Here is a 17,992-nt window from a genome sequence, read left to right as displayed (position 1 = left end):
ACATAAGCTGAACATTCTGTATACAGGTTTACACAAGACAAGAAGCCTTTTTGACTTTGGACTCGAAATTTCGTAAAAGTTTTTAATGTGCGTACAATGCAGGTTAGTTATATAGTGCCATACATGTGCTGAATTCTGTGTAGATTTCTATAAACCACAAGAATTGGGTACTGTCGTTGGATCCTGGCACGAATCTTCGTAGAAAACCAAACCTAAGACAAACATGTCGCTTAAAAATTCCACGAAAAATAACATGTCAGTAGAAATACCACTAGGCCTGTAAAAGGTGTAAACTTTTTTTTCAATAAAAAACTACACAACAACATTTGAGACCTCCCTGATAAATGTGTTACCTGGGTCACAATACTCCAAGCTCAAAACTCCACCAGAGCAAAGAAAATACTCTTCGCATTTCCCAGGGTAGGGGTGGGGAGTAATGAGACCATCCATGACACAGTCAGGAAGGTTTACATGCGCACATTCATCACCAGATATTCGGCAGAAACATCGAGCCAAAGATTTGTCCCAACATTCCCCAATCATGTTACACTGTAACTCATTGTAACCTTCCGGATTCGGCCCAGCATTTTCTCTTGTTGGACAAAAACCTGCAAAAATCGAAAGGGTTTCTTTATCGCAAAGAAAAAGTAAAACATGAAGACTTGCCCATAGTTAAATAATCTGTAGCATTTTCCATCAGGAAACTTGAATTTTTATCAAACAGGAAAATTCTTCCTCCAGTATTAAAGGCCAAATGATAAAGACTTCCTGACTCGAAGCTAAGTTGTCGTTTTCGTCTTTTTTTCCCCGGTAGGAGTCCTCCAGTACGAGTATCGACAACAGCGTTTTGACAATATTGAGGATCTGGTGATGTGCATTCGGGGGCATTACATACAGGCATGCAACAACCTGTGAGCAGCGGAAAAACCTGACATCCTACAAAAGAAGAAATACAACGTTTTTAAACCGCACTACTACACTGGAATATTTGTTAGACGTAACTACTGTGGATTGGTCACGTGTAAAGCACAATAAAACGACCTAACGCTGGAAGTAAATTATGGATAAAAGGCCTTCAAACTATTGTCAAACAGAAAACTTTATTTAAGCAAACTGTTTTTAACATTTTAACCTTTTTGTTGAAGAAGTACATCAACTGCGGGTTGTAATGCAACATCTCTTGCAGTCGCATCCGTAAACAAGTAAATCTTGCATCCGCTGTTGACATCAGGGATATTGTTGAGTGTGTCCTAAATATAAATACAACTTCTTATTATTATTTGATTTAATTGAACTCCTAGGGTTTGGCCAAGTATGATGGCTTCCACGAAGAAAAGATACATGTTATTTGTGCAGGACTAAATTTAATATTAATTGCTCTCATTAATTTACCCGTAACGCCGTGTAAGCAAGCTCCGGACAATCAAAACCACCGTTCGCTCTCAGGATTGAGATAGCATTAACTGCATTGATAATACCTGTTGGGCCAGTTAAAGGGCCGGTTCCTAGATGAGAATATGTAGCGACATTACGAACAACAAAAAAGTAAAATGTTATTAACACTAAGGAGTCCTCATACCTGGGTCGTTAAAGGGACTGACTATAAAACCCCCTGTCGGTGCTTTCCCACATGCCGCAATGGCCCCAGCTATACAACCGGTTGCCCAAAGTCGAACTGCTGTTATCTCGAATGCCATTGAGCCTGTGTCGTCTATTTGAAAGGCCACATACGTATGTCCTGAAAGAAACATATTGTGTATAAATCAGATAACAAGGATACATAAGACTGGCTGTAAAATCTTATTATGATACTCAACCTCAAGACCTGGTAAAAGTGGGGTGTTGTTTGGAACGCAAAACGTTACAACAAAAAGTTTCCTATAATTGTTGATGAAACTGTGGAATTCTTGTGTTTCTAAAAAAGGCGCTTCATTGCAAACAAGAAAACCGTCCACATAGCCCGGGTTTGTGTGGATTGGTAGCAAATTTCCGTTGGGAAAAATGATTTTACTATTCCATTTTTCCGTTTACATGTTTTGTTTATGTATGTTGTGTTTAGGGATAATAAATGTTAAGGCCCGCAACATTAAAACCGAATTATTACACTTGCCTGTTTCACGGCATTCTGGAAAGGGTGACCAAGTTTTATCAATCTGACACGTTATTGTTGGAAAACCGACCATGTCAAAATCCATATCACAAATGTATGTGACAGGGTCTCCAACATAATATGGTCCTACATTTGGAGAATAGGTGGAGGATTCAACAATTGGGGGGTTTCCACACTCTAAAAAAGACACTTTAGCATGATTTGGTCCGTTGAAAATGTAAAACAAAACACATAGGCCTAGCTAGGGTTGTGGAGTCGCGAGAAATACCACGAATCCGACTCCACAACTCTGGTCGGAGTCACGAAAAACTGTTGTAATTACAGTCAGCGATTAAGGTAACGTACAATTAGTAGGGATCCTGCAAAACAAAGTTATTCGGATTTAAATAGTGATAATTGCACTGAGGTTTTCGTCCGAACCTGAATGTTTGTAACCTCACAAAAAGCGACCATATTACTTAAGTTAGAGGCATATGATGTAGCGAACCATTGTTGAAATTTCAGCATGTCCAGTAAAACGGGCCTAATTATGTAGCATATTTTAGACTTTTTAAATGAATTTAAGCAAAAGGTGTCGCTAGAGTCGGAATTGAATTAAATTATTTTGTCCGAGTCGGGTCGACTATTTTTTTCGTGGCTTCCCTGGGCCCTTATTTGTCCAATAACGTTGTTTTTGTAAACTTGTAAATACTCACCTATCCGACGACATTCTGGGACAGGATTTGACCAAGATCCTTCTACTTGACACGTTATTGTTGAAACATCAATTATTTCAAAATCCATATCACAAATGTATGTGACAGAGTTTCCGACATAATATGGTCCGACATTTGGAGAATAGGTGGAGGATTCAACAATTGGGGGGTTTCCACACTCTGAAAACAAAAAACTTTTGTTTGAATTGTTCTGTTTATGTTAAAATTCCCGAACGTGAAAAAAAACACGTGGGCACAGCCATGTTGAGTTGACCAATAACGTTGTTTTTGTAAACTTGTAAATACAAAATCGAACCGAAACTGAACCCGAATCTGTAGACCGGCTTAAGCGGTTAATTTTTTAAACCTATGCTGAATCGGATAATTGAAACAGAAACAAAACTTGTTTGGAAGTCTTGCGTCTTTGCGTTGCTTTCCCCTGAATAACTAAATAATTCGTTTGTGACATCACAATAAAGATTAGAATTGCACAAGCAAGCGATAGATTGACATTTACTGAAGTTTTCTTGTGTGTGTTGAAGCCATCATTTTCTCAATTCAAAAAGCCCTTTTAGATATTTCCTGATTTAATAGTATTTACTTGAACCTCGCATGCAGCATATCAGGCCCCAGTGATTCATATTTCTACATGTGCCTCGCGCTGTGTAATAGACAATTGAGATGCAACTAAAAAGGAAACCATACTATGGACAAAAATGAAAGATACGCTGTTAAAAAATGTCCTTCTAATTAGGATTTACAAAGTAAGACGTGTTTTGTGTTTTGTGACACAGACTTTTTACTTGTTGAGCAGAACACTTGTACGTGATGATTAATTTTTAAGTTTAAAACAAAACAGTAAAGTTCAGCTAAATGTAATCCTTGAAAGCCCTCTTTTTTTAATTTGCTTAAAAACGGAACTGAATCTAAACCCAGTTGGGTGTAAATTTACAAACCCGAACCAGAACTGAATACATGTGACAAACGGTTCGACCCCTGCCTTTAAATACTCACCTATCCGACGACATTCTGGGACAGGATTTGACCAAGATCCTTCTACTTGACACGTTATTGTTGAAACATCAATCGTTTCAAAATCCATATCACAAATGTATGTGACAAGGTCCCCAACATAATATGGTCCGACATTTGGAGAATAGGTGGAGGATTCAACAATTGGGGGGTTTCCACACTCTAAAAAAGACACTTTTGCATGATTTGGTCCGTTGAAAATGTAAAACAAAACACATAGGCCTAGCTAGGGTTGTGGAGTCGCGAGAAATACCACGAATCCGACTCCACAACTCTGGTCAGAGTCGCGAAAAACTGTTGTAATTACGGTCAGCGATTTAGGTAACGTACAATTAGTAGGGATCCTGCAAAACAAAGTTATTCGGATTTAATAGTGATAATTGCACTGAAGTTTTCGTCCGAACCTGAATGTTTGTAACCTCACAACAAGCGACCATATTACTTAAGTTAGAGGCATATATAGCAAACCATTGTTGAAATTTCAGCATGTCCAGTAAAACGGGCCTAGTTAAGTAGCATATTTTAGACTTTTTAACTGAATTTAAGCAAAAGGTGTCGCTAGAGTCGGAATTGAATTAAATTATTTTGTCCGAGTCGGGTCGACTAATTTTTTCGTTGCTTCCCTGGGCCCTTATTTGTCCAATAACGTTGTTTTTGTAAACTTGTAAATACTCACCTATCCGACGACATTCTGGGACAGGATTTGACCAAGATCCTTCTACTTGACACGTTGTTGTTGAAACATCAATTATTTCAAAATCCATATCACAAATGTATGTGACAAGGTCTCCAACATAATATGGTCCGACATTTGGAGAATGGGTGGAGGATTCAACAATTGGGGTGTTTCCACACTCTAAAAAAAGACACTTTTGCATGATTTGGTCCGTTGAAAATGTAAAACAAAACACATAGGCCTAGCTAGGGTTGTGGAGTCGCGAGAAATACCACGAATCCGACTCCACAACTCTGGTCAGAGTCGCGAAAAACTGTTGTAATTACGGTCAGCGATTTAGGTAACGTACAATTAGTAGGGATCCTGCAAAACAAAGTTATTCGGATTTAATAGTGATAATTGCACTGAAGTTTTCGTCCGAACCTGAATGTTTGTAACCTCACAACAAGCGACCATATTACTTAAGTTAGAGGCATATATAGCAAACCATTGTTGAAATTTCAGCATGTCCAGTAAAACGGGCCTAGTTAAGTAGCATATTTTAGACTTTTTAACTGAATTTAAGCAAAAGGTGTCGCTAGAGTCGGAATTGAATTAAATTATTTTGTCCGAGTCGGGTCGACTAATTTTTTCGTGGCTTCCCTGGGCCCTTATTTGTCCAATAACGTTGTTTTTGTAAACTTGTAAATACTCACCTATCCGACGACATTCTGGGACAGGATTTGACCAAGATCCTTCTACTTGACACGTTATTGTTGAAACATCAATTATTTCAAAATCCATATCACAAATGTATGTGACAAGGTCTCCAACATAATATGGTCCGACATTTGGAGAATGGGTGGAGGATTCAACAATTGGGGTGTTTCCACACTCTAAAAAAAGACACTTTTGCATGATTTGGTCCGTTGAAAATGTAAAACAAAACACATAGGCCTAGCTAGGGTTGTGGAGTCGCGAGAAATACCACGAATCCGACTCCACAACTCTGGTCAGAGTCGCGAAAAACTGTTGTAATTACAGTCAGCGATTTAGGTAACGTACAATTAGTAGGGATCCTGCAAAACAAAGTTATTCGGATTTAATAGGGATAATTGCACTGAAGTTTTCGTCCGAACCTGAATGTTTGTAACCTCACAACAAGCGACCATATAATTGAAGTTAGAGGCATATATAGCAAACCATTGTTGAAATTTCAGCATGTCCAGTAAAACGGGCCTAGTTAAGTAGCATATTTTCGACTTTTTAACTGAATTTAAGCAAAAGGTGTCGCTAGAGTCGGAATTGAATTAAATTATTTTGTCCGAGTCGGGTCGACTAATTTTTTCGTTGCTTCCCTGGGCCCTTATTTGTCCAATAACGTTGTTTTTGTAAACTTGTAAATACTCACCTATCCGACGACATTCTGGGACAGGAATTGACCAAGATCCTTCTACTTGACACGTTATTGTTGAAACATCAATTATTTCAAAATCCATATCACAAATGTATGTGACAAGGTCTCCAACATAATATGGTCCGACATTTGGAGAATAGGTGGAGGATTCAACAATTGGGGGGTTTCCACACTCTGAAAACAAAAAACTTTTGTTTGAATTGTTCTGTTTATGTTAAAATTCCCGAACGTGAAAAAAAAACACGTGGGCACAGCCATGTTGAGTTGACCAATAACGTTGTTTTTGTAAACTTGTAAATACAAAGTCGAACCGAAACTGAACCCGAATCTGAAGACCGGCTTAAGCGGTTAATTTTTTAAACCTATGCTGAATCGGATAATTTAAACAGAAACAAAACTTGTTTGGAAGTCTTGCGTCTTTGCGTTGCTTTCCCCTGAATAACTAAATAATTCGTTTGTGACATCACAATAAAGATTAGAATTGCACAAGCAAGCGATAGATTGACATTTACTGAAGTTTTCTTGTGTGTGTAGAAGCCACCATTTTCTCAATTCAAAAAGCCCTTTTAGATATTTCCTGATTTAATAGTATTTACTTGAACCTCGCATGCAGCATATCAGGCCCCAGTGATTCATATTTCTACATGTGCCTCGCGCTGTGTAATAGACAATTGAGATGCAACTAAAAAGGAAACCATACTATGGACAAAAATGAAAGATACGCTGTTAAAAAATGTCCTTCTAATTAGGATTTACAAAGTAAGACGTGTTTTGTGTTTTGTGACACAGTCTTTTTAGTTGTTGAGCAGAACACTTGTACGTGATAATTAATTTTTAAGTTTAAAACAAAACAGTAAAGTTCAGCTAAACGTAATCCTTAAAAGCCCCCCTTTTTAATTTGCTTTAAACGGAACTGAATCTTAACCCAGTTGGGTGTAAATTTACAAACCCGAACCAGAACTAAATCCATGTGACAAACGGTTTGACCCCTGCCTTTAAATACTCGCCTATCCGACGACATTCTGGGACAGGATTTGACCAAGATCCTTCTACTTGACACGTTATTGTTGAAACATCAATTATTTCAAAATCCATATCACAAATGTATGTGACAAGGTCTCCAACATAATATGGTCCGACATTTGGAGAATAGGTGGAGGATTCAACAATTGGGGGGTTTCCACATTCTGAAAACAAAAGTCTTTATTACTTTACTGTCCCGTCTATTATAACAGCTAGAAACATAGCTTATTTAAGAATTGAACGTGACGAAATTACCAATTGGTTCACACATTTGATCATTTGCCGGATTCCAGCTAAAATCGTCTTGACATGTTATCAACATTGAACCAACCAGGCGGTAGTTTGGATCACATTCATATTCATATTCGTCACCAGGTTGGAAGGGTTGTTGAGGATTGGGATTAATATTTCCATTCGCAATTAAACGCGGGTGAACACAGCCTAAAATACAAATACAATTACTTTGCAGTCCTTCTATTTTTTGCCGTCACACGACATAAAGCAGATTTAATATTATACTTTCATGAAAAAAATGTTCAATCTTTGTTCTAACCTTGGTCAGGGCAGCAGAACCTGACTTTGTAATTACAACAACCTCCATCATTATCTGCATTGTAACAAGCAAATCCATCAGTAAGATCTACAACCTGACCAGCGCTTGTGTAATGTTCCCCATTCAATAAACGTGGGTCGGTCTTGGTTGGGTTGCTACAAACACGTTGAGGAAAAACCGCTGATATGTGAGAAAAAGTTTCCAAATCACCTTCACCATTAGGATTGTCCGTATTGAAAAACTCAGTCCAATCTCCATCAGCGCATACATTGCAATCTGTGCAGTAATAAAATCGGTTATTGAAACATAATACAACAAGTTAATGTATATTTTAAGTAATGTCCGGAACAGTTAAACCACAATATATTTTTCTACGTTAACAAATGCAACTTAAATTTATTAATGCTTACCAGATGGACAACAAAATCGAACAGAATAATCTTCACATTGTTGTCCAACATTTTCGCAGTAAAACCCAACATTCTGTCCGATGACGACATTTTGCCCACGTGTGACGTAACTTTGTTCGGTCATACGAACTCGGGCATCAACTGCTATGACGTCATCACAAATCTCATCTCCAAAATGACCACGAATGACCTTTAAGGTTTCGTAATCGCCGTAAATCGTCGGATCATCGACATCGTAAAATGAAGTCCACTTTCCATTTGGACATTCGGGAGGAGGGACAACATCTGAAATGTTTTCTTTTCTATAGTTTCATTGTTGAGATATAGTTTTATTTAAAGAACTTTAATTTAACACAAGAAAAAATTAAAGCTCTTGCAAAAACGTGATGGCATCTAATCGAAGTCAATTTGACATACTTTTCGGACAACAAAATCGAACTTCATAATCTTCACATCGTTGTCCAATATTATTGCAAACAAAACCATTCCATGCGTTAATTTCCACATTCTGCCTTCTGCTTAGGTACGACTCGTGTGTTAAAACGACCCTCGCATCAATGGAGGTTGGTCGTTCACAAATCGTTTCTGGATAGTTTTTTTTTAGCCTTTGGATCGTCTCGTAATCGCCTAGACCACTTGGGTTATCCGAGTCCATAAAAATCGTCCAACCGTCGTGGGCACAAACAGGCTCTGCAACAATGTTGGCGTTCATTTGTTAACTAGTCAGTTTTTTTGTGCAGATATATTTAAAAAAATATTTACAGACCAACACACAGTAAAATAAACATCTAAAAAATGCAGCTGTCAGTTGAGTAAACGAAACACATATCCACAAAATAGACTGATAATATTGTAGCAAAAAACGTGTCACGTTATGGCGTGCTTGCACAGTACTGCACAAGCGGTTTCGTACAGTTTCAACTCTTACCTGGGGGTTTTGGGCAACAAAACCGTACTTTGTAGTCAAGACATTCTCCACCATTTTCTTTATTATTACATCGAAAACCATCTTCAACGCTAACCGCGACCTTTTGTCCTCCAGTTGTGTAATAAAGACCACTTTCTGCGATTCGAACATCAATCGCTTGCGGCTTTTCACAAATCATGCCTTGATATTTGAGTCGTAGCAATGAAAGCGTCTCGCAGTCACAATCACCAGATGGTAAGTCGCGATTGAAAAAGGGTGTCCACATATCACCAGGACAGTTAACTAAAAAGTAAACCATAACAGTATTTATTAATGGTTAGTGGAAATTGCGATGTTTGTCATCAGGTTTCCATTGCTTGTCGCCCACGTTATCTCACCTTCTGGACAACAGAATCTCACTTCGTAATCAAGACATTTTCCATCTGTTTGTTCCTTGTTTAGACAAGTGAAACCTATTTCGACATTGGCTGTAACCATTTGAGGAATAGCAACATCTTGTCCAACAGGTTTAGCTTCAATTTGAGAAGGATTTTCACACATTTTTTCAGAGTAGTATTTCCTCAACCTCAGGATGGTTTCAAAATCTCCCTTTTGCTGCGGTTTATCCGAATTGAAGTATTCTGTCCATACCCCGTGCTCGCAGTGCTCTGCGCAGGAATAAGCATGTAGTAAATATCCTCACATCAATCCCAGGGAGAAAATATGGGTATACAGGAAAATACTAATAAACGGGGTCACAAAGTTTTCGCCAACCTCGATTCACGTATAAATCAGTGTAAACCAGAAACCTGTGCGAATTTTCATAGTTAGGTGTGAACAGGACAACCACCTGTTATTTTTAGTTAAATATTTTAGTTGAAATACTACACGAAATCGTAGCGTTAATATCTGCACAGATTTCTATGTTACATAGGCTTATATGTGGATCAAGTTTGGCGAAAACTTGTGACCATGTGTAAAAGTCTCTTCCGCGTGTAAAAGTACACGATAATGTGGGGAGAAAAACCTCCATTCACGCAACAAACCATGCGTGACAAAAAGGGTGACTTTAAACGGCCACACGTTTCCGGGTTACCGCTGATCAAAATTACATTTAAACCGTTGCGAATGTGATCGATTGAATCTGGATAACTGTTCCTTGAAAAGCAGTGTGAAACTAACTCATAAGTTTAGCTTTAAAACAAGTAACGCAACAAATGCGACAAAGGGGTTATAATCGTTTACTTGCGTAATAATGAAACTGTTACGGGTACAGGGTATTTTTGTGGTAAGCAAAAATTTATGATTGCTAAAGTCACGCATAACCATTTAAAAAACTAGACTTAGGAGGACACAGACAAACTGTTATTGATTTTTTTATCACAACTGGTATTTATTGAAAGATCGTCGTTTTGTTCACACCCGGCAAAAGATTAGTAGTTGATTTTTGAGGCTGGCAACGACGGTCGAGACAACTAAGATAATAATGGAACACTATTGTACACCATTGTTATAACACCACTACTGTTTGTCTGGCTGTGCTTGTGTTTTATTAACATACGGATTCGCGTGATGTGACATATTATTTGATTAATTCGGCTAAAGTTAATTAATACATAGAAATTTACCGCAATTAACCACTAGGATAGTTTTGGCAGTACTTGGTAATTAAAGGCTCTTCTGGCAAAGAAAAAAACTTGTTAGGACGACGTTTCGGTCGAAACACCTAGAACTAAACATGCGCGCCAACAAGGAACGAACCGGGGTCTAAAGAAAAGCGCCCTGAGGTGCGCAAGACCATCAGGTTCAACCAGGGGCGTCTCGCGCAGACCGTTTATCAAGTCACGATAAACGGGTCGAAAAAAGGTTTCCCTCTTATCATTGAGTGCAGATTCATCTGCATGTTCGGTTCTTTGTGCCCCCCTTCCCGTTTTTTAGCTTTCCGTGCTTCTTTCGCCTTTTCGCCTTTTTTCGCGCGTGACTATTTATCGCCATGTTGGCGTTTCACTTCACTTGCCCTGATGAAGGTCTGTTAAATAACGACCGAAACGTCGTACAAACAAGTTTTTCTCTTTGCCAGAAGAGCATTTAATTACTAAGTACTATGTCATGTTTGTGACACAAATGCAACCAAAAAATAAAACAATGTTTTATGTAAAAAATAAAACAGTGTTTTATGTAGAAAACGTCCACTTACCAGCTGCTGACATTTCAAGCATCAGTAACAGAACATACCACAACATCGTTTATTTTTAACCAACACAACTACACACCTGATACACTGACGTCACTTTTGCACCTAAATATTTGATTGTATTAAACCAACAAACATTTGGGTTTATGTTTTAATGCAATTTTTATTGATACTCGTGAATTGTATGTACACGTATCTGTCCATATTTTAACCCAACTCACAGCAATGTAGGAATAGGTTGTGTACCGTTTGTCTTTGTGTTAATCAAATATTGTGTTTTGAACAAACATGAAATGAAATCATCAAACTGCAAACCGACATAGTGCTTCCTTCTATTATTTTACATCCTAACAAAGACAATAGCCGGTATTTATACAATGTGATGTATTTTGTTCATTCAAACAGGACTTGTTTACCAGCCCTTGTTTGCGTTCTTCACAACGTTTCAAGATAATAATAAGCCATTAATGTGGCAACCTCTTTTTACCGGAGTTTCCATATATTCTAAATCATTTTGTTGGTAAAGTCTTCATTTTTTGAAGTTTCATATTTTCTCGTTTTCAAGATTGTGAATTCAAAACTGCATTTGTATAATTTTGGATCAAACTTCATAAAAAAACAATTAAGAACACGAATCACGGGTTTAGTCATAATTCTGAGAATAAAATATTATAAACATTGTCATGTTTGAAAAACGCTTCGATAAGAACTTATACCATGATCAGTTTGAATGACGCGGTTGGTGTAGATCCATCATTATAAGGAGCTGACCTGACCGACGTCACAGCTAAGGCTCGCACGGGTGGTGACGTCATTTTCTTATCGGCCACACACCACTAGAGGCGGAAAATGCGCAGTAAGCGGACGCAAAACGCAAAATAGACAATAGACGGCACAAAGCACAAACGATCGCCAAAATTTGAACACCTACTTGACCACCCGACTCACAAGGTTAAGTTTAGTGAGCCACAATTCCTTGCGTTGGCGAGAGACAGGTATCGCCTGCTGCTGATGGAGTCGCTGTCCATACAACAGCAACAACCACAACCTAATGTGGACGGCACTCCTGCACCACTATTTTTATGCAATATTTAATGTTTTTTTACGTTTTATGCCGTCTATTGTGTATTTTGCGTTGCCAACTGCGCATTTTCCGCCTCTAGTAGTGTGCGACCGATAACAAAATGACGTCACCACCCGCGCGAGCCTTACCTGTGACGTCGGTCAGGCGAGCTCCTTATAATGATGGATCTACACCAACCGCGTCATTCAAACTGATGATGGCATAAGTTCTTGCCGAAACGTTATTCAAACATGACAATGTTAATAGCAGTATGGGCCGCCAGTCTTTTTTTTCTCACAATCCAATTAAAATTTTCAAAAACTTGGCTATATGTTGTGGTTGTTCCGATAAGCGGAGTCAATGCGTTGCGAGAAGAGGAGAGTATTATGAAATATATTTTTAAAATGTGACTTTTTTTGCAAAAATGTGCACCTATTTTTTGGTGTCTTTTTCATACAATTGTTAGCAATCCAGTTGTGAATTTTTAAAATGGTAAGCATTTGCAAAATCCGTTGCGTAGTAGGTACAAGCAAAAGTTACATAAAATGTTTAAGAAAGCACTATTTTTTGCGACCCAGGAACTATTACATTGTGGTTGTTCCAAACATGTTTAAGTACTCATAAAACTGCGAACACAAACCAAACAGAACTATTTCCTTAATTAAAGCATCACTGAGAGAGGAAAACAATAGACATAAACAATATAACGGGATGTGGCTTGCCATTTCAATCAGGATAGTGCCTGTTTACCAGCTAAGGCATTCTTAATAATGGTTCTAGATATATTATTACGCACAGGTTTAATCCCTGGTTCATGCACTTTCTCTTATTGTAAGTAGAGGTTGTTTCAAGATTATTGCACGCCAAGTTCACTTATTTTAGTTGACCAGTGAATTCGGATTTTCAGAAGTTTTTAGCTGAAGCTTTTTTTGAAAAAAACGATAGATACGGTTGTTCATCGATAAGGACTGTAAGGAGACGCGGGAAAGATAAAGTATGTTTGTCGCGAATCCGTAAAGAGGAAATAGATATCTGAGCCCTTCATTGTTTCTGATGTCAGTGTGCTGGATATGCAACTGTTGGTGTTGTGCATTAAACCATAAAGATACAAACAGTTGCTACAGGAAGCAATTTGAAAACGCTGAGCAAGTTCAAAAGCCTCATCAAGTTTGTAATGAAGTACTGTCAAATAAAAAACTGTGTATTGAACAAACAGATGTAGGCTCAATGAAGCAGAAGCTAATAATGTTGTGGTTCTGTTGTGTTGTAATGTTGCTCTCTGTATCTACAGCTGGTAAGTATATCTCAGTTAAAAAAATTAAAGGAACTCTTGGACGTATTGGGCTGTATCTAAGGTTTAAATTAGTTTAGTATGAAATGTTCGTGGTATATTATTGGGCTTGTTTAATGTATAATAAAGTAGCATTGAAAAGCAGCTTTTATGCCGGGGGTACACAACCTTATATGGCCGTACGGTCGCACTGGGTCGTGGATGCTAGTTTATGCGGCCGTATACATGCTTAACAGAACATTTGTATTGTTAAAAACTTAATAGGTTTTGTGTAAGCTGCATACAGATGACCACTGTTTCAACCTATGAGGTCTCATCAGTGCAGCTGGTGTGACTATCAGGCGACTTTGCGGCCAACGGATGACAGTGATTAAATAGCCACCAAAAAGTGGAAGTCTTTGCTTGGCCGTTTGGTCGTCAATGTCGTCTGATAGGGATATTTGGTTTTCCCGGGATATTTAGCTTCTCAAATTGCCCTCTGTTGGTGAAGTAGTGGGTGTGATGCGGCCGGCAATAATAAAAACTTCTGCGCCCCCTGTCTATACTCTTCGTTTCAGAACGTTGTGATGGTGGAATTTGGACTCAGTTTATTAACTCAGACAAACCAACAAAAACTGGAGATTTTGAGACAATCCTGAAGATAAGAAGATATTCCTCCAATCATATGTGTGAAAAACCCACAAGAATTGACGTGAAGGTGGCTGGTTCAACAAAACCTTTTCAACTCTTCGGCCAACGAGTTAAATCAAGTGTCGCAATAGGTTTCACTTGTCTGAACAAGGAACAAACAGATGGACAATGTCTTGATTACGAAGTGAGATTCTGTTGTCCAGAAGGTGAGATAACGTGGGACACAAGAAATGAAAACCTGATGACAAACATCGCAATTTCATCTAACCATTAATAAGTACTGTATGATTTACTTTTTAGTTACCTGTCCTGGTGATATGTGGACACCCTTTTTCAATCGCGACTTACCATCTGGTGATTGTGACTGCGAGACGCTTTCATTGCTACGACTCAAATATCAAGGCATGATTTGTGAAAAACCGCAAGCGATTGATGTTCGAATCGCAGAAAGTGGTCTTTATTACACAACTGGAGGACAAAAGGTCGCGGTTAGCGTTGAAGATGGTTTTCGATGTAATAATAAAGAAAATGGTGGAGAATGTCTTGACTACAAAGTACGGTTTTGTTGCCCAAAACCCCCAGGTAAGTTGTGTGAGTACAACTCTGGCGTGGTAAAATGTATTTCTACTCAAAACAGAAACTTTGGTTTGTATCACTTTGTTTTTCACTAATACGGATGATGCATATAAGCATACGAAACGTAGACATATACATTACAAATGGGGATCTTGTTTCCTTCAAAATTAGCCTTCCTATCACAATTTTCTGGCTAACTTAACTTAAGTTATGTTATGGACAAGAAACAAGGAATAACAAAAATAATATTGTTTAAGACATTGTTCGTGAAAATATCGCCGTATCTTAGAAATAAGGACGATTTCAGTTCCTTTTTAACGATCACTTTCCTTTATTTACAAACTTCACAAACGAGTGTGTCATTGATATGAATTTATGGAGTAGAACCATTTTGTCAACATGACGGCTGGACTCCATTTCTCGACTCTGACGACCCGGATTGGGTTGGAGATTTTGAGACCATCGACAATTTAAGAATAACTTACCCCGAAGTAATTTGTGACCGACCGACCTCCATTGATGCGAGGGTTGTTTCAACACACGAGTCGTACATAAGCAGAAGGCAGAATGTGGAAATTAACACATGGAATGGTTTTGTTTGCAATAATATCGGACAACGATGTGAAGATTATGAAGTTCGATTTTGTTGTCCGAAATGTGAGTTGTCTGTAAAAACTACTTGTTTTTTGTTGTTTCACCTTATCGCTGTTTACGTGTTCACATATTCTATGATAAAGCGATAAAAATATGTATAAAAAAAGCGTTTTGAGAAGCCTTAAAACTAGGGTTGCCATAACGGTCAAATGCCATTGGTTTCGTGTTCAAAATTCCCGACAATCAGACACTTTGCTGTTCTCCGGACGCATATTTTGGCACCAAATTCATCCGGGGGCAGCACCGCCGCTTTATACTTGTTGACCTTCCACAGTAATGCCAACAATCTCTGATACCGAAGTAACTCTCAAACAAAATGGTAAAAAGTTACTTCTGTTTATCAGACGTCCCTCCTCCCGAATGTCCGAATGGAAAATGGACGTTTTTCTACGACGTCGATGATCCGACGATTTACGGCGATTTTGAGACTTTAGAGGTTATTCGTGGTCAATTCGGAGATGAGATTTGTGATGACGTCATTGCAGTTGATGCCCGAGTTCGTCGAACCGGTGAAAGTTACGTCACACGTGGGCAAAATGTCGTCATCGGACAGAATATTGGGTTTTACTGCGAAAATGTTGGACAGCAATGTGAAGATTATTCTGTTCGATTTTGTTGTCCATCTGGTAAGCATTAATAAATTCAAGTTGCATTTGTTAACGTAGACAAATATATATGGTGGTTTAACTGTTCCGGACATTACTAAAAATATACATTAACTTGTTGTATTATGTTTCAATAACCGATTTTATCACTGCACAGATTGCAATGTATGCGCTGATGGAGATTGGACTGAGTTTTTCAATACGGACAATCCTAATGGTGAAGGTGATTTGGAAACATTTTCCCACATATCAGCGGTTTTTCCTCAACGTGTTTGTAGCAACCCAACCAAGACCGACCCACGTTTATTGAATGGGGAACATTACACAAGCGCTGGTCAGGTTGTAGATCTTACTGATGGATTTGCTTGTTACAATGCAGATAATGATGGAGGTTGTTGTAATTACAAAGTCAGGTTCTGCTGCCCTGACCAAGGTTAGAATAAGGATTGAATATTTTTTTCATCAAAATATAATATTCATTTGTTTACGAACGTTTATTACCACCCCGAAGGCATTCAACAAAACGCTCTTTTTTTCGGTAAAGAAATCAAAACAAATCTGCTTTAAAACGAGCATTTATTTAAAAAAAAATTCTTCAAATGAATTATTTTAGAAGTTGAATGTCCAAAGCCACAAGAAATTCAGCACGGATCGTTTTCACCTTCAGTTGGTTCTTACAAATTCAGAGATGTCGCTGTTTACAGCTGCGAGCCGTTGTATCATTTGCTCGGAAACTCAACCATCCAGTGTCAAGCGAATGGGAGTTGGATTCCGTCCAAACAACCTTCATGTTTAGTATCAGGTAAACACACTCAAAAAAAGTTTTCAAGGAAATTCAAAACTTTCGCGAGATTGAGGTTGCGTTTGACCAAAACTCTATATAGGTCTGTGGATGTAAGTTGCACGTGACCACCAACCACGTCTACAAAATTATTCAGGGTAGTGGTTCCAAAACGTTTGTGACGCATTTGAAATATTTACCGCACTTACGACCCACCAAGTATAAACCTATTAGGAAAATTGTCCAGAAAGTAAAACGAAGATACTTCACAGTGTTAAGTTGAGGATTTATGCTTGGTCGCTGATGTATGACTGCACTTAACCGTGCATTGGTCTTTTTGAAAGTCGTAAATGTTACGTCACAACAGTTTGATTTTATTTCATGCGTGTGTTAATTAAATTATTCTTATGCACCAGGATTCGCGACGCAAACATATTAAAAACCAGGGATTTGTTTGTGGAACAACTTGTTTCAACTTAAAATGGTTTTCTTTTTGATATTCAGGAAACACTTTTGTGGCATTTATAATCGACAGCCATGAATCGATGAGGTTTGAGCTTGAGGCTGTCAGAATGTGGGTCATGTATTGTCTACATGGACCCCCTGGAAAGTGTGGAAGCAAACGTGACGTCACATACTTGGTGAAATCTTTTGATAGTCAGGGTAAGTTGAAATAAAAGTTAGCATAAACTTGTTGACCCACTTTTAACTTGTTAATATAGGCACAGATTCTTCATCGGGACACAAAAGTCTTTTTTCAGCTCTTGTCGCTATATCTGATATCACAGTTACTGGGGAAGGCGATTGCCCTAAGCCAACTTACAATGTGTTGCGGGTAATTTAACACCGCAGTGATTTATGTTGCACTACTTGACTAAAGCAGATTATCTACCTGTCATTGTTGCCACAGGAAACATTGAATGCTATTCCCGATGTAAACGATGGGTGCAAAATATATATCTTCACTGATTCCACAGCAAAAGACTTTTACTTGGAAACTTACGTAAAATATCTTCTTGCTCAAAAAGGTGAAGTGTACGATAGTCTGCTTGTAACTGTGATTACCCAAAACCAACTTTGTAGCGTGTCTTAAACATCGTGCATAGTTTTTGTCATCAGCATACTGTATTACATGTTTGCTCGGTACATACATAACAACAAGGGGTAAAAATATTTTGTGCGGTTTTTAAAATTAGCTGCTTTGTTTTAAGGATGCCAGGTTGTTGAGATACTGACAGGTTGTTGCATGCCTTTATCTCAAAAATGCAAATCACCCAAATGTACATCACTTGATTTTCAATATTGTCAAAACGCTGTAGTTGATAGTCGTGGAAATCTCCGTCAATCGACAGAAGAGAATTCCACCACAGGTGAGAGTTCAACTTCAGGTATTAGC

General features: G+C 38.3%; 2 protein-coding genes across 2 annotated transcripts; one reads left to right on the top strand and one right to left on the bottom strand.

Annotated features, from left to right (window-relative positions):
- Positions 1-147: 147 nt before the first annotated feature.
- LOC145890286 (sushi, von Willebrand factor type A, EGF and pentraxin domain-containing protein 1-like) lies at positions 148-11,045 on the bottom strand. The gene is made up of 16 exons (XM_082981302.1): positions 11,000-11,045; positions 9,201-9,470; positions 8,824-9,105; positions 8,313-8,585; positions 7,896-8,180; positions 7,486-7,761; positions 7,188-7,373; positions 5,904-6,083; positions 2,806-2,985; positions 2,111-2,287; positions 1,580-1,738; positions 1,393-1,505; positions 1,133-1,250; positions 667-936; positions 354-608; positions 148-212 (listed from the first exon to the last, which is right to left on the bottom strand). Exons 1-16 carry the CDS (start codon positions 11,043-11,045, stop codon positions 148-150), a joined length of 3,135 nt encoding a protein of 1,044 aa, XP_082837428.1.
- A 2,241-nt stretch (positions 11,046-13,286) lies between these two features.
- On the top strand, positions 13,287-17,689 carry LOC145890285 (mucin-5AC-like). Its single transcript, XM_082981301.1, has 10 exons — positions 13,287-13,353; positions 13,908-14,186; positions 14,281-14,562; positions 14,941-15,213; positions 15,555-15,836; positions 15,973-16,248; positions 16,429-16,617; positions 17,101-17,259; positions 17,319-17,431; positions 17,507-17,689. The coding sequence occupies exons 1-10, from the start codon at positions 13,287-13,289 to the stop codon at positions 17,687-17,689; spliced, it is 2,103 nt and encodes a 700-aa protein (XP_082837427.1).
- Positions 17,690-17,992: the final 303 nt, after the last annotated feature.

Source organism: Ascidia mentula, chromosome 2 (assembly GCF_947561715.1).
Source record: "Ascidia mentula chromosome 2, kaAscMent1.1, whole genome shotgun sequence".
In the NCBI taxonomy this organism is placed as follows: Eukaryota; Metazoa; Chordata; class Ascidiacea; order Phlebobranchia; family Ascidiidae; genus Ascidia; species Ascidia mentula.
The sequence above is the reverse complement of the archived record's forward strand: the minus strand, read 5'-3'. Positions and strand labels throughout refer to the sequence as shown.